Genomic DNA, 16271 nt, shown 5'->3' on the forward strand with positions numbered 1-16271 from the left:
TCAAGTATAGGTGGTCCGTGCCCAAACCCTTCAAAAGAGTGCAGACCGGACGCCGATTTTGCTCCTAGCTGTATCAACCGGCCATTGTATTTACAACGACCGAGCATGGTCCTGATAACTACGGAGGTTACAGGCAAAAGTTTTCACAGTGGGTCGGGTACTGGCAAGGGTCACGGTCAGGGACCCACTGTCCCCTCCGATGTACCAACGCGTCGCGCACAGCTGTCAATCCAGAAAACCATCACCACCTTTGCAATGGCTTCGGATCCCCCCTCAACGCCACCCTGCCAGAATTTCAAGAATCCTGATATTTCCCGCGATGAGCGGCTTCAAGTTCAAACTCTCCGCAATATTGGCTTGACGTACGAGCAAATAGTTACGCAGCTTGGGTTGACCTACAACTAAGTTAGATATGCTTCCAGCGCTCCAAATGTTACACCAAAGAAACGCTCTGGTCGACCTGGCCTTCTCAATTCCGATCAGATTGAAGATCTGATCATCTTTATTACCTCCTCGAAAGCCTCTCGCCGAATGCCTTACTCGAAGATTCCTCTTGCCCTTGGCTGGAGCTGTTCAGAGTACGCCATCCGCTACGCCCTTCGTAACGCTGGCTTCAAACGCTATGTTGCATACCGAAAGCCCCCGATTACCGAGAAGAACCGAAAAATCCGCCTCGACAACGCTCTCGATCTTGTACACTGGCCTCTCGAGCGATACTACGAAATCCTCTGGACCGACGAGACCTGGGTAACTGCTGGTACCCATCGAAAGGTCTGGGTTACACGCCGTCAAAACGAGGCATACGACCCGACTTGCATCGTTGAGCGTGAACAACGGCCAAAGGGATGGATTTTCTGGGGTTCATATTCAGCAAAACATGGAAAAGGGCCTGCTCTTTTCTGGGAGAAGGACTAGGGATCGATCACTAGAGAGAAGTATTCGGAGAGAGTTATCCCTCTTGTTGATGCGTGGTTTCGGCTTCATCCCGGCCAGGTATTTATGCAAGATAATGCCTCTCCTCATACTGCTCAGGTCACTCGCGAAGAGCTTACAGCTCGAGGGATTCCTGTTTACACCCATTCTCCCTATAGTCCTGATCTTAATCCGATCGAGAACGCATGGAACTGGATGAAGGATTACATTGCAGTCAACTACCCGGCAAAGATGTCATACGACCAACTGCGCGAAGCAGTAAATACTGCATGGGAAGTGGTCCCTGAGGAATTCCTTAGAGAGCGTGTAGATACAATGCCCGTACGGCAACAGGCTGTCATTGATGCCAATGGAATGTATATTCCTTTCTGAATTGACAGCTGCGCGCGACGCGTTGGTACATCGTAGGGGACAGTGGGTCCCTGAACGTGACCCTTGCCAGTACCCGACCCACTGTGAAAACTTTTGCCTGTAACCTCCGTTTCTGCACCTGTTACACGCGTTCGGCCGTGCGTTGTGGCTGACTAAGAATCCGAAGTTTTCCCGGCTCGGCAAGGTGGCGGGTTGAAATCCTGCACGGGCCAAACATGCCACGAAAGTGACCCTCAGTTCTTTCCGCCTCTCCCAACTCGAAGGCATCGCATCTGTCATGGCAGATCAACAACTAAATATCATCAAGGACAACCCCATCGGGAACGGTCTTGATGCCTTCCGCGCTTCGTTTAGTTCGGTCTGCGAAGGCGCGGGCGTTCTCTACACTCCGGATGCGCTTGAGCAGCTTGGCCAAGAAGGTAAGAAAGGCAGCACAGTTTTTGTCCTAGTATGGTGCTCTGACCATTGTGTAGACCTACAGAATCTCGCCCTAGACCTTCTCATAGCATTACAAAGCCTTCGGGTCTCCCGTCAACTTCGTTCTAGCGGCCGTGACAGAAATCTCCTCAGCGACCTTTCGAGACTTAATTCTGCAGTCAACTCCGACGACTTTGACCTCGACTACATCAAGCCTCTCCTGAAGTGTGCTATCGCTGACAATATAGACGATGCCCTCATCTGGGATCGAGTCTACCGCGCCGTTACCGAATCTACACCGCCTCCCCGACCGATAGCTTCTTCCCTCTAACAAACTCTATGGCTTCACAACACGAGCAGCTTCGCGAACTCCTCCGAGTACCGCAAGGATGTGGACAGAGTCCTCAGGAATGAACTCGGCGCTATGTACGTTGGGCTTCCACGATTCTACGAGGCATTTTTCGGACGAGTGGTAGGTCTTGAGATGGCGTCCGAGGCCGTGTTCAATAGGTGCACCGAAGGCAGCGAACCACTCTTTAGTAATGGGTGGAGGGGATGGCCGACAGACGCAAATCAGGACGACGTCTTGAGCTGGTTTGCGGAGTTAACCGAGACACTGGCAACATTCGCAGAAGAGTACAAGTCGATCTCGACACATCGACGAAGGCCTCTGGCACAACCCAACAAGCCAATCCAGGGCTCCACGGCAGAACGCAAGTTGGATGTCGGCTTCGTCGACGACCCCAAGGCTGGAAAAGACTCTCGATGTCACTGGTCGCATATTCTCATACCGGGTGAGCTGAAGAGCAATCCATCGGCCGACAAAGCAGCAAAGGCATGGCTTGATCTGGGGACGTACGCGAGAGAAGTGCTCGCTGTTCAAGACACCCGTCGCTTCGTCTTAGGCTTTACCATCTGTGGATCTCTCATGAGGATATGGGAGTTTGACCGGCTAGGGGGGATCGCATCCGAACAGTTCGACATCAACGAAGATGGGCTGCAGCTTGTGTCCATAGTCCTCGGGTTTCTCTGGATGGGCGATGAGGAGCTTGGCTTCGACACGACGATCATGACGGCGAACGACAAGCGGTTCATTAAGATCGAGCGGAATGGTTCAACAGAGCGACTCATCATCGACAAGGTGATGCAACGCGGACGTTGCATAGCTGGCCGGGCCACGACTTGTTAAAAAGCCCATCGCGATGGTCACCCACACACACCGCTCGTCATCAAAGACTCGTGGCAATACCCCGAACGCGATGAGGAGGGCGAGTTACTAAGGCAGGCAACTAGCCAAGGCGTTGTCAACGTGGCCCGATACTATCATCACGAGACTGTTCAGATACGCGGTACAGAGGACGACATTCGAAACAATGTTCGAAGGCGACTGGATGTCACAAGGGCCACGAACTACCGGCCAGAACGCTCGATGCCACCGCCGAGTACGATCGCGGCCAGTGCTTCGCGGAAAGGCCGTAGCAGCAGCGCCACTAGCAAGAAGCGATCTTCGAGCCAAACTGGCGCCGCCCTGCCCCCCAGCAAGCGAACCTGTTCGGTGTCTCCAACGAAGGCCAGCGTCGATGCACTGCCGAATCGGGTACATCGGCGCGTCATTCTTCGCGACTATGGAAAGCCTATCTACATGGCGAGCTCCCGATCGGCTCTCCTTGCTGCGCTAGAGGGCTGCATCGAAGGACATGAATCCCTGCGTAATGCCGGCTTTCTGCACACAGACATCTCAACCAACAATCTCATGATCAACGAGGACAATAACCTTTCCTGGCCTTCGTTCTTGATTGACCTGGACCTCGCCGTCAGAGAGCAACGAGAAGGCGCATCCGGAGCAAAGGGCAAGACTGGCACGAGGGCGTTCATGGCAATCGGGGCGCTTCTGGGCGAGCAGCATTCCTTCATGCACGATCTCGAGTCATTCTTCTGGGTGCTCTTCTGGATATGCATCCACTACGACGCGCAGGGCAAAGACATTAGGCCAACTGGGTTTGACGATTGGAACTACGAGAATGATGACAAATTGGTTCGGTCGAAAATGGGCGAGATTAGTGACGAGGAAGTTTTTCTTGCAGGCGCCGAAAAAAATTTCACTTCATACTACCGGCCATTGATCCCATGGGTCAATAGACTGCGGAGGAAGGTATTTCCAAATGGAGGGAGGTGGAAGAGGCTGGAGCAGGAGCTCTATTCTTCGATGAAGGAAATTCTTCGTAAGGCCCGGAACGACCCGGAGGTGTTGGAGGATAGATAACGATGTATGATATAATTTACCTTTTACACTGTTGCACAAGAATCACGCGAATGCTACCACCCGGACCCGGATGTCGAGCTTTGGAAAGGAGGAGCCGATCCCACCTAGGTCCTGTGTGTGCAGCGAGTTGCCGCCAGAATGGCCCAAAATACACAGATCAAGTGCCCTGCCGAATTCAGTGCATGCCAGGCTGCTTCGAATTGCATTCGCTGGGCGCCGGCGGGAGGAGACGGACGAGTCGCTGCCGGCGCTGCAACTGCGGCGGACCATGTCGTTGCCGGCCCCGGCGGCCTTGGCGGCCTTGGCGGCGTGTCCGGATCCCTCGCCCTTCAACTCCGCTAACCCGCTTGCACCGCCCTCGTCCAAGGGTCAACCGCCAGCCGCTGCTGCACCGAACGAGCACATTGCTTTTGCCGAGGAGTCACCCGTCCCCGGGCGGCGTGGATTGGCGGCGCCGTCGCCACCGCAAACCCCTTTGCATCTTCCGCGGGCGACAGCCGGGTCTTGGGCTCCGCTGCCGCCGTGGGCCCATCTCCACTAGAAGCGAAGGCCATGGCCGCGCCGACCATGTCGCACCACTTCTTGTCCACGCGCCGCAACGTCGGCCGCAACGCGCAGTTCCACTCGCTCAGCTCCGACGAGCGCGAGCGCATCGGTGGCTGCGAGTACCGCGCCCTCGCCAATTGGGAACGGAGAGGGTGGGATCTGAACAGACTGCCAATTGCTCTTTTTAGCTGCAGCTCTATTTGGTGAATCTGATTGTTGTTTTAGTGAACCCGTTTGTTCGACACTATCTCTCGGCTCCGTCCTGCAGGCCGCGTCGGGCGAAGCAGCTTTCACATATGTCGTTCTGATGCAAAGAGCATCCCACGAAGATTCACGTCATCGACACAGAAGCACAAGGCAACACTGTACGAAAGGCACCTCGTAGGATGAAACGATAAAGTTTGGCGGGACGACCAGTTCGTAGATTTCTTGGGGATCTTTGAACTCGTTAATAAATGCCCCATCGGCAAATGCCAGACCCATGATGGGGATAAGCGGGTCATATATCAACATGTCGTCTTCGCGGAAGGCGAATTCCTTCGGGTCCGATTCGCCGCCTGACCGTTTAATATGTTCCAAGTTGACTTTCAGAACGAGACGCGGCCGCTTATCTCCCGGTAGCGGCGGAAATAGCTGGAATTCCAAGTGCTCGTAAAGCAGTTCGCCGATAAGGACGCCTGGCCGTGTGGCGGTAGCACCGGCAAGAATAAGGTTAGCCGCTAACTGCACGCGCAAGCGTTCGTGGTCAAACACCTCTTCATCGCGTATCCAATGATGGTTCAGAAGCACAGCCAAGTCTTCGACGAACAGGCCAGCTTTCTCCTTCGTCGAAGTGTCCAGACCGAATGTTGGAGTAAGCCAGGTGTGGATCCACTGTCCGGAATTAGCACGAGACAGTTGATGGAGAAGTCGTATGTACTTACATTGCGAATATCGTATAAAACGTCCTCCTTCATCCAACTTGCTGTTTTCTGCGAGTAGATCATACTGAGAATTTTCCAGTACGTCATTATTGTCGACTCCTTCTTGATCCTCGAGTTCTTGACTCTCCATACCAAATAGACCTTGAAGAGAGGGGCGTCACACTGGCTGAGCGCTTCGACTGGGTCGAGTTTCCGCCGTCTGCAGAACCTAGTTGCCAACCGTATTAACTTGGCCACTCGTATCTATGTTGTACCATATCAAACATGCTTACTTGTTCCATATTTTCTCCTGTTCCTTTTCCATCTTCTTCGTGTTTTTTCCATGATTAGCGAGGGTAGGACCCTCTGCTCGGAACCTTTCCAACAGGTCGTCGTAGTATTCAGCCCTCTCGTCAACATCCTCCTCAAGAGAACAATAGCCGGAATCGGAATCGGAATCGGAATCGGACTCGGAGCCCGAAGGCGTGTCCAAAACATCGACAGAACTGTGCCGCCGGCGGGGCTGTGCTGCCAGAGTCGTCCGTGGGGCCGCAGGAGGGCGTCGCCTTTGCCCATATTCTTCCTCAGGCTCTGAGTCGGATACGGAGCCGACGCTAGAGTCCGTTTCGTTGCCCCTCTCTTGACCGGACCTTCGCTGCCTGTTCCGCGCCGGCGCTGCCCCAGCATATGAAGCGGATTGCCCTTCCGATTCGAATGTGGACGAGTTGCCATCCGCAGCTCTATTACGCCGGAGGTTACGTCGCTGCCATGCCCTCCGAGGCATATTTGACGGTCGGTCCATGGTCGACTGCTCGGAAACACATATGAACATACGGACGGAAAAGGAAGTGATGGAGGGCGAAGGGAGCTGTGTAAAGTGTGGGAGTAAAGGAGCGGGCGGATAAGGCGAAGGGGGAAGCAGGAGGGGGATGCGGGTTTGAGACCGCGCCGGGACGCGAGACTTAAATATATGAGAGGCAACATCTTAGGAGCGGCAGATTGGGAAGGGGGAGGGCTGCCAGACGGCTGTGTTAGATGAGCTGCGTGGAGCTGGAGGCGATGCCTGGTTGCGTGGGCGCGAAGCTGGAGTGAGAGCGTAAGGAGCTTGGCAGTGGAAACAGACGAATTGGGCAGGCGGTGAGAGAGCCATTCCGGATTGGGTAGGCGGTGAGGGCGATTGAAGGTTGCTGCCTGAGGTGTAAATTTTTGGGTGCGCGAACCCCGCCAAATGCGGCGGTGCACGCCTTATCAAGTATGCCTCTCAAGTGTTCTTCGGGGTACGGAATATCGGGCTGCAGCAGTTGCAAGGCGAAGATTCTTCTTCTTTTTTTTCTTCTTTTAGCTTAGTTTTACACTAAATCAATACGGTATATTGTTGGCAACAGTCCTTCGAAACCTACGGTTATGATGTATGTAACTATAAAAGGTGAACTAACTGCTGTTATGCCTCACTCCGTTCGAGTCGAACTGCTTGATGCGCCCCCGCTGATTGGTTGCCCGAAACCCGTACACGGACGAATTTGAGTCGAACTGGTTCAAGATTTGCTGTCAACCAGTTCGACTTTTTCACCGGGAAAACGACGGGCAAAATCTGCTGAGCGTGCGTAGATTGACTAAACAAAGCATGCCAATTTCGAATCCGCCGTCTATTTTCCCCGTAGATGTACGGTTGGCCGTGCATTGACGATTTAGGTCAGAAGGTGTGTTTTTGGCGACGGTGACGCACGGGCCAAGCGGCCGACAAGAAGTCGATCCGAGTCGAACTCGGTGCCCCAAGCAGTTCGAGTCGAACTGCTTGATGGGCCGCCGCTGATTGGTCGGTTGATTCGAGGTGCACGGACCAAGTCAAGCCCAACTGCTCGAGCATCCGGCTGTCAATTAGTTTGACTTGTCAGGAAGGGAGATAATGGTTAAAACCCGCTGCGCGTAGGTAGACCGGTCGAACCCAAGGCCGCGATGTTAATCACATGGTTCATTAGCCCCGTAGACATATGGTTGGTTATGCACGAGGAGATTCAGCGACAGTAGTGCACGGGCCGAGTGGTTGATCATTCGAAAAAATACAGGGAAGCGGGAAAAAAAAAGCAAAGAAATGGGAAATGAAGGGGGAAAAAAAAAACCAACCACCCCGGCGAAATAAAAGGTAAGATTTAAAGAAAGGGAGGTAAAAGGGAAATAGAAAATCAATTCAATACCAACCAACCGACCACGTACCCACCAATTCAGGTTATTCGGCATTTAAACGGAATTATGGAGTTGTTTAATAACTTGTTCATACATTCCCCCGATTACCGTTTGGCGATTTGCCGGGAACACCGTAGTGCGGTAACGGCAGGATCGATCGCGTATCACGTCCATTCGCAACACCGCCATATAGCCAAGAAAGTGCGCCAACGCATCGTCGAGGAGGCGGGCGAGTTAGAGAAGGGTGGCACGTTGGCGGCCGGCGTCCATGGGATCCAGTTCCCGGCCGGAATTGTGCCAGCGATTCGGTCGTTGCCCGTTTGGAGCGATGGCAAGATGTGCACGCGGTGCGGACACATCCGGCGGACCAAGCAAGATATTCAGAAGCATTGCCGAGACGAGCATGGATGGGTCAACCCGCGGGGGCAGGGCGGGAAAGCCAGGGCGAGAGCAGCAGGCGGCATGGGCGAGGTATGGGTAGACGGCGTGTATTGCCAGCGGTTCGGGCAAACAAGGGCATTGCAGCGGTTATTTAAGGTTGTGCCGGCGGCCGATACGGAGGGCGGGGTCGGCAGGGGAAGCAGCCGAGTTGGCACCACGGAGTATAAGGTAATTATGACGCAGTTTGAAGAGTTAGCCAAGGCAATAGAGGAAGGGGACAAGAAAGCGGCGGCATTAACCCACGACCAGCCCAGGTTGTCAGCCAATATGTGGATCCGGCGGACGGGTTGGCCCCGGCATTTACGATGGTTTGATCGCGAGTGGTTAACGGGAACGACGCGGCGGCCAGACGCAGACGGTGGACAAAACGCAGGTGATGATAAAAGGAGGGGTGTAGAGGGGGGCGGGGACGAAGCAGGCGGCGAAGCAGGCGGGGACGAGGAAACCCAGGAAGAACCAGGTAGGGACGAAGCAACCCGAGAAAAAGCGTTGGCCAGGGTATTATTGGCCATCGAGAGGGTAATTTAGCAGGCCCAAAAAGCATCGCGGGCCGAGGTGGTCGGGTCGGCCACGGTGAATTACATCGAGAGGCGAGAAGCCGGAGGGCAGTCGAACGAGAAACCGTTCAATTCAGGCCAGAAAGGCCAAACGATAGAGGGGTATAGCGAGTCATAGAAATCGATAATGGCGTACGTGTGGCGGACGCAGCATTTAGCAGTGGCCGAGGAAAGAGAGGCCGAGGTAGAGGCCGAGGGAGAGAAGGAAGAGGAGGGAGAGGAGGGCGAAGCGATAGACGCGCGGGGACAAAATGGTAATACAGGTTCCACAGACGCCAGCCAGGAAGGGGGGATCCGCAACAAACGACCGGCATACCATTTAACGCAACGCCAAGCAGACAAGTTCACGCAATTGCAAGAAGTCGCGTATATAGCGACAATAGCGCATATACAGTTAGAGGAAGATAGCAACGGCAACGGCGACAAAGAAGAAGAAGACGAAGACGATACGTAACAGTTAGAGCGTTGCGTATTAGCATTTTTTTATTTCATTATTAGACCATGATGTGGGCAACGAGTATTAGAACGCATTATATAGCGGGTTGGCCGTGTTGGGGATCCACGTCGGGCACGGTTGGAAGAGCGCGTCGATATATACGCCCACGTTATCGGCAATCGTGACGGTGGCCCGTATGTTGGTATTATATACGGCCAAGCGGGGGCGTGAGGAGGAAATCCAGAACAGGATCCGGGCGAGTGGTGAGAGCGAGCAAGAGGCGAGGCGTAAGGCGCGGAGCCGTTTGACCGCGTCCAGGGGATGGTGCAGCGTTTCATGACCATCATAGTATATAATGGTCGGCCGTCGCCAATGGATTCGATATTGCGGTTGCGGATATACGGCAAAGCGATCCGGGCAAACACAAACGCAGACGGCGTGGTGGATTGGCACGGGGACGAGTTGTTGTACGGGCATGTGCAGATCAGCATGTCGTCGTTGCGGATGATGATACACGGGTTGTTGCACACGGCAAGGGGGCAGTTACGGCGGGGAATGTTATTGTTGGAGACGGACGACGAGGGCGAGGTAGTAAAAGGGTCGACGGCGAGCGAGGCGATGAAGTCGTTCCGGGCATAGTTGTTGGTATTAATGCACGTGAGCGGCGGGCAGCCGGCGCGGGGGACCGAGTTAATTACGGTCCAGTATAAGAACGGGGCGGACGGAAACACGCGTGGGTTGTTTGTCGAGGACGGGTTGATGGTATTCGTGACAATGTACAACAAGACAATGGGGATGAGCGCAAAGGCGAAGGTGATCCACCGGTATTTACCACTGGAGGTGGGCGAGTTGGTGGCATATTATGTGTGGTTAGCGGTTCCGTTTTGGAGGGGAGTGGTCAGGGGCGCAAGCCGAGGGTCGTCGGATTGGAGCAGCCCGTACATATGGGAGCCGCAGAAAGAAAGCACATGGGCGTTCCCCATAGGGGTGAAGAAGAAGCCAACAGATGCAGGGCGACCGCAAGGCACGGTTGGGGTGAGGAGAATAGGGGAGCGGTTACCCCTATCAGGTCTAAGCAGTGGACGGGTTTCCGCCGTAATCCCAAAAATGGGGCCTCGCCATTGGCTGGGGCATCGCCAAGCATTACGGAAATTTGGGATTACGGCGTAAACCAAAATCCGCCCAGAGACCGGGGTGTTCTCTAGGGGTGAAAAGGTGACAGGGGCAAGGGTACACGAGTCGCGCGCGTAACTTGTCGCGTTTGCCGAGATGGGGGCATCGCGATCCCGTACACTCGTCGTAATAAAACGGGAAAAGGTCCCCCATTATACCTAGGCATTCAGTTCGTCCCAACGAGGCGGGCAGACGAGAGAAAACAGGTGGTCTAAGGCAGCTATGGCGATAGAACCGGTACCGGCGGCGGAGTCGGTAGCGGCAGCGGCAGCGGCAGTATGCAGGTTTCCGTACTTGGAAGAGTGGCGGGTGGTGCTCTGCACGGAGTGTGGGTTCTGCCTGCGGCCCGGGAAGGGGGCCCGAATGAGGCACCTTAGGGCCGGTTCTCAGGACGCTGGTGGAGATGCTAGAGAGCTACGACGTCTCGGGACCCGGGGAAGAGCGGGCGCGGTGGCCCACGAGGCCGGTGCCGGGGCTGCGGGTCCACGACGGGTTCCAATGCCTTGGCGGCTGCGACGGCGGCTTCCTAACCCGGAGCCTAGAGAAATTAGGGAAGCACGGGTCGAAGGCGCACGGCCAGAAGGCGAAGGCGCACGTGAAGAACGAGGACGTGGTACCGCTATGGGAGGCCTGCAAGCTGCAAACCTTCTACGCCGAGACGAGGCTGGTACGGTACTTTGTTGTCGTGCCCGAGGCCTCGGCCGGAACTTTCTTTCCTTTTTCTTTCCTTAGCTTTAGATTCTACGAATACAGCGACCATATTTAGAAGGCCACGGGGTGCCATATTCCCTCGTTCTCTTGTGAGAGTACCCCTGCTAGTACACCGTCTGATGCATCGGTTTCCACCCCAGTTGGCCGGTCATGGTGGAAGTGCGCTAGTGTTGGGGCGTTCGTGAGGGTATGTTTCAACCTATCGAACGCTTCCTGACAATCCTGAGTCCACTTGTACGGTCGATCCTTCTTCGTTAGGTTCGTCAGTGGTTGTGCGAACACACAATACACAGTAATATTGGAAATCTCAAGCTCATTCTCCACGAACTTCATTGTTTTTGAGGTAGTTAAATTCCTAATGCCTTTCGGCATATTTGTTGGTACGGAGAATACTCTCCATGTTACTGGATTTCCCCCGGATCAATCCCGTCACCCGGAGACAAAAACACCCTAAGCTTGTCTACTGTTTCTCCGCATACACCATCCCGAACTCTACCCTTCAGATGATACAATCCATTGCGCGCAAACACTTCATAACATACTCTCCGTCCAGTTGGTCGAGAAGCATGTTCCCACGGGCCGGGTCTTAACTACTATTGCTCAGTGCAAACGAAATGAGTTGTATGCTGACTCTACCGAGATGGTAGCTTATGCCGAAGGGGGGAAGTTAGCGATCGTTGCTCTTTATGTTGTCTCCCCTGGTCATCGAGCCAAATTCTTGGATCGAATAAATGGTCTCTCTAGGGACGAGAAGAGACAGTTATTCTCGGTCCTATCCACCACCCAACCAGACAAATCTTTTGTTACATTCATTAACACCTACATTACTAATGATCGAGTAGATAACTACAGTAGGGCCTAACTTACTAATTGTGACGGCGGTCAATAGCAACTAGGAAAACTGATCGCTAATATAGCTATACCATTGTCTACTGTAAGGATTCTAAGGTGAAGAAGAAAGAGAGGAAATCTACAAAGGAGCTGTTCAGTGTGCAGGTCTTAAGCGGGAGCGGGTTTGCGCACGGGCCAACATCGCTGTTGTGAGTGCCAAGCCCTGCATCCAAATTGGGGCTAGTGCGGGGTCTGCTGCACAGAGGGGTCAACAGTGCTGGCCGTGACACTAATATCCTGTTAGGAATCCGATCTAACTGTCATTGTCACGGCGCGCAACGGCCGTAGCACACTATAACCCACTACAGGTTGCAAGTCGACGACTTGCAATTCTGGCATCCTTTTAGGGGTTCTAGCGCAGCGGTAGTGGGTGCTGTGAGCTGGCGCCGTCACAGTCATATCCTCTCTGCCAAAGGGAAGTCCCCTTCTCGCAATAATAACGGCGTTAGTCTGGTCAGGAGGGTGAAGAGAGGAGAGCGGGCTACTGGGAGCCCGGGATCTGATGGTGGTGAGTCTTGTGCTTTGTTGGAAGCTGGGATAATATGCTAATAGGTTATTTCCCACCCTAGATTCACGCGTCCATTCTAGTTCCACACAATTAGACCCCTCTGATATTTTCAACTTTTCCCCCGGTAACACTATACCCATGTTATAGTCGCAGGCAGAACCAAGCATGTCGACACATGCGTTTGGTACCAACAACACCGACCCGCGAGCATCAGACGCCGATAATGACGCCAGAGGGACGGACTTGCGAGAAACAAGCAGGGAGTTCCAAGCTATCAACGCCAGCCGCCGTGGAGGCCCTCACCGCGGCAACTCCAGCGAGGTTTTGGTTCAAGATACGTCGCCTCTCTACTGGCTTGCTGCTGCGGCTCAACAGGCGCAGGATAGGATCGAACAATCAAATCTGTACGACACAAACGACCACGGAGAATCGGGTGCCCGGGTGGACGAGACGGTTGCCCATGACATCAATTCACGCAGACTTTCCCGTGTTATCTGGCCCGGGGAACCAGCCCCCTCAAATTCCATGGTAGCTTCCAGTTCATTGGCAGGACTTAGTCCAAGGATCCCAGGACCTGATGGACTACCTATAAATTCAGGTCGGCTCGTTGCACATCTTTCGTTGATTGGCCCTACCTCGCCCAACACGGGGTACATTGATCCAACTTTCTTAGACATCTCACGCACCAAATCTCCGTCGCATCCCCATAGGCTTGTTGCTGCTGCTGCTGCTTCGCCACAGCCCGCAGACCGGCCTTCACTTTCGGTCATGTGGTCGTCTATGGGCACGGAGCAATCTCCTCTGTCTCCTAGCCCCAATAAGGTGTGAAGGCAGGCAAATACAAGAGGCACGGCTACAAGTAGATGATGGCTGAATTCGTAAGTAACTAAACTAAAGAAGAGAAAGGAAAAAGAAGAAGCCTGCGAGTTGTGCAGGCGTTGGTTTTGTGGTGTTAGGTGTCACGGCCACCGCCGTAGACCCCTCGATGCAGCTGACGCCGCACTAGCCCCAATCAGGATTCAGGAATAGGGCTACAAGTGGGGCTTGCAGCCTCATTGCATGGTTGCGGCACCACGGACCATAGTTCGGCCGTGCCGTAACAAAGGGCGACTCTCCGCCAGTTCGCGGCACTGAAGGGTTGTTTGGATTATATGGTGCTGAGTTCTTTATGCCTAGTATAATAGACACCATGAAGGAACTAAGCGATGAATAGTACATTATAAACATCTTGTCAGGGCATAAGCGGCAATTGTATTCTCGATGTTGTGTAATAGCACCAAGAGAGTAACAACACAGCTTTACTCTTCTGTCCTCCTGCTGCTCTGTGTTCCTTGTGAAGTTGTTGCTACATCGCCATCCACCATGATATTCCAAGCAGAATGACGGAGTAGTTGGCAGTCAAAAGTACTGAGTTAAATTTACTATAAGTACTTCGCGTAAGAACACAAGTAGCTTCATTGTTATTACGTTCCGCCATCTTCCACCATAATATCGGCCATAAAAATGTCATAACGAGTGCTGTTAGCATCATCTACACTTATAGGCTCTGTTGCAGGGTCGTTCTCCCCATTCCTGCCGTTAGCTTGGGCAGCAGGAGGAGGAGGAGTAGGAGAAGGGTCATGATTCAGATTTCCATTGTTTCCATTAGGAGAGGTGTTGGGTTCCAAATTGCCGTTCCTCTCATTGGACATAATGGATCAACGTGCTTTCGAGCTGGTTGTATATTTATTAGTCTAAATCCCGATCTCGTAGCAAGAGGCTCTATTTATTAAATAAACTGGAACCTCTTACATGAATTGTAGTGAGTGGAATGTTTGGATAGGTTATAAGGATAGTGTGACGAACCTGGTTCGTACTGGACCAGCTGCAGAAGGCAGGCGCCTCAGGCAAGACTGGGGGCCCCGCTCGTCGAGAGCCAATCAGACGGTGCCCGGTGCCAAGATGGCTCTTGGCACCAGGCAAACGGAAGGACGGCCAATCAAAGGTGGCCCGGTGCCAAGAAGGGTCTTGGCACCAGGCAAATGGCCCGGCACACTAGCAGTGCCCGGCGCCAGGTGTTACGATCCTGGTTCAGGCTCGCAGGAGGCTGCACGGAGCCTCCTGCTATTGGCTGGCGCAAGGAAGCGGGGTAGTTCCCCGCTTCACGGGAGTGCAGCCAATAGCGTGGCGGTCAGCGCGATCAGTATGATCAGGGCGATCAGTGGGAACTGATCGCACTGAGCACACTGACCGCACTGATCACCTAGGACCAACGCTCTGATTGGTCCGCCTTAGATAGATATATACGACGACCGTAGCCACGGTCCTAGGTAGTTCTTGCTTGGTTCTTCAAGCAAGCAATACACATTCACTGCACTCATACACTTTGAGTGGCATTCCGATTTGACTGTATTAAGTCAGGTGGGGGACTTTTGGAACACCCCTGCCTATGGAACAGCCCCTGAATCGGACCCCGCACAACACCACAAACTTCAATTGCCAACAACTTTGTCAATTAATTAGCTACAATGGTGAAGTCTTCAGTATCGGATTCTCCTAATTCTTCTCTTTCAGAATAACCAAGGTCCTCTCTGCCAGCCTCTCTCTGTGAGGCACGAACCTCCTCAATTCCAGCGAACTGCGTATTAGGGTCGACTTGGACCTTCCTTCTCTTTCGGCCTCTTGTGCGTTCTAGGCTTTTTTCTGCAGCCTCCAATTGATGCGCCGTATTGGCTAGTTGGAAAACCACGTAATCGAAGGCTTTTGCGGCCTTGCGTATGAAAAGTCGGTCGTTGGCAGTCCGTTTCTGGCCGGCTAGAAAAACCTGCCCCTGAATACGGAAATCCTTCGGCTTTTTAGGGGTAAACCATATAGGCCGGCCCTCCGAATTCTTATTTAGAATGGGGTTATGGACCTCTTGAAGGTCTATAAAAACCGTAGAGGTCAGTTGACCAACGTCGCCGTTAAAATTCTTAATAACAAGGCCGTTGCTTAGGGGCTTCCTGAGGCTGACCGGCCAGAGGCCTATAGCTTTCCAGCCGGCTTTGATATTAGATTCAGTCATTCCATAGACCCTGGCTTGCCGGTAGCATTCTAGGAAGGCCCTCTTTTCAGCAACAGTGCCTTCGTCGAAGCCGGAAACAACCTCGTTATGCTTGGCTCTGTACCGGGCTTTTAGAGGGCCGAAAACCGATAAATCCAGGGGCTGGAGAACGTGGGAGGTGTGGGCTGGTAGAAATAACAATTGTACGTTATTAGAAAAGGCTAGCCACATGAATTCTTCGGTGGTATGACTACCGTGGCCAACCTAAATAAGGAGGCGCTTCTCCGAGGGGGTAGCTGGCCGAGTCTCTGGAAGAAAGATATTGCGGAGCCATGCGACGGCAGTATCATCATCAGACCAGCCGTTTTCAGTGGGTTTCCACTTCAAGCCCTTAAATGGCTGTAAATCGCGTGGATACCATTGTTGTTGAAGGCTTCCACCTTTGAAAATGACGACTGGGTTCAAATACCGGCCGTCAGCGGAAATACATTCGATAATCGAGGTCCAAATTCGGTCTCCTTTCTTCTTTTTCTGGAATTTCTTTCTTTCTTTAGATCCAACAACCAGGCCGTTATCTCCAATGCCAGAAGCAATGCCAGTTTCATCCATATTATACCTATGCTTGGCTGGAATAGCCTCCACGCCTGGAGGCTTCAAATAGTCAAACCAAGGCCGGATAACGGCCTCACAGGCTCGATCAGCACGGTTTGCATGGATTCTCCGAGGCCTAATTGTAGAAATAGATGGATTTCTAGCCAAAAACCGGCTAGTCCAGCGTTTTCCGAGGGTCTCGTTATCTTCGAGCATTCTTCTAGCTAGTTTCCGAATTTGGGCGTGGGTTGGAGGGTGACCGAGCGACCCTTGGAATAGAATCCATTCGGTTAAGCGTTCTTCCATAGCCGGAGAAAGCTTTTG

General features: G+C 53.2%; 3 protein-coding genes across 3 annotated transcripts; 2 read left to right on the forward strand and 1 right to left on the reverse strand.

Moving 5' to 3' along the window:
* Positions 1-1582: 1582 nt before the first annotated feature.
* B0T26DRAFT_810694 (uncharacterized protein) lies at positions 1583-3985 on the forward strand (the record flags this gene model as incomplete). The annotated part of the gene is made up of 4 exons (XM_060447273.1): positions 1583-1724; positions 1779-2005; positions 2102-2906; positions 2958-3985. 4 exons carry the CDS (start codon positions 1583-1585, stop codon positions 3983-3985), a joined length of 2202 nt encoding a protein of 733 aa, XP_060301757.1.
* An 882-nt stretch (positions 3986-4867) lies between these two features.
* Positions 4868-6217, reverse strand: B0T26DRAFT_638429 (uncharacterized protein; the record flags this gene model as incomplete). The annotated part of the gene is made up of 3 exons (XM_060437033.1): positions 4868-5404; positions 5455-5662; positions 5727-6217. The coding sequence occupies 3 exons, from the start codon at positions 6215-6217 to the stop codon at positions 4868-4870; spliced, it is 1236 nt and encodes a 411-aa protein (XP_060301758.1).
* A 6177-nt stretch (positions 6218-12394) lies between these two features.
* Positions 12395-13662, forward strand: B0T26DRAFT_187267 (uncharacterized protein). Its single transcript, XM_060433654.1, has 2 exons — positions 12395-13156; positions 13440-13662. Exons 1-2 carry the CDS (start codon positions 12500-12502, stop codon positions 13545-13547), a joined length of 765 nt encoding a protein of 254 aa, XP_060301759.1. The 5' UTR covers positions 12395-12499; the 3' UTR covers positions 13548-13662.
* The last annotated feature ends 2609 nt before the right edge of the window (positions 13663-16271 follow it).

Source organism: Lasiosphaeria miniovina, assembly GCF_030549165.1.
Source record: "Lasiosphaeria miniovina strain SMH2392-1A chromosome Unknown B0T26scaffold_2, whole genome shotgun sequence".
Taxonomy (NCBI): domain Eukaryota; kingdom Fungi; phylum Ascomycota; class Sordariomycetes; order Sordariales; family Lasiosphaeriaceae; genus Lasiosphaeria; species Lasiosphaeria miniovina.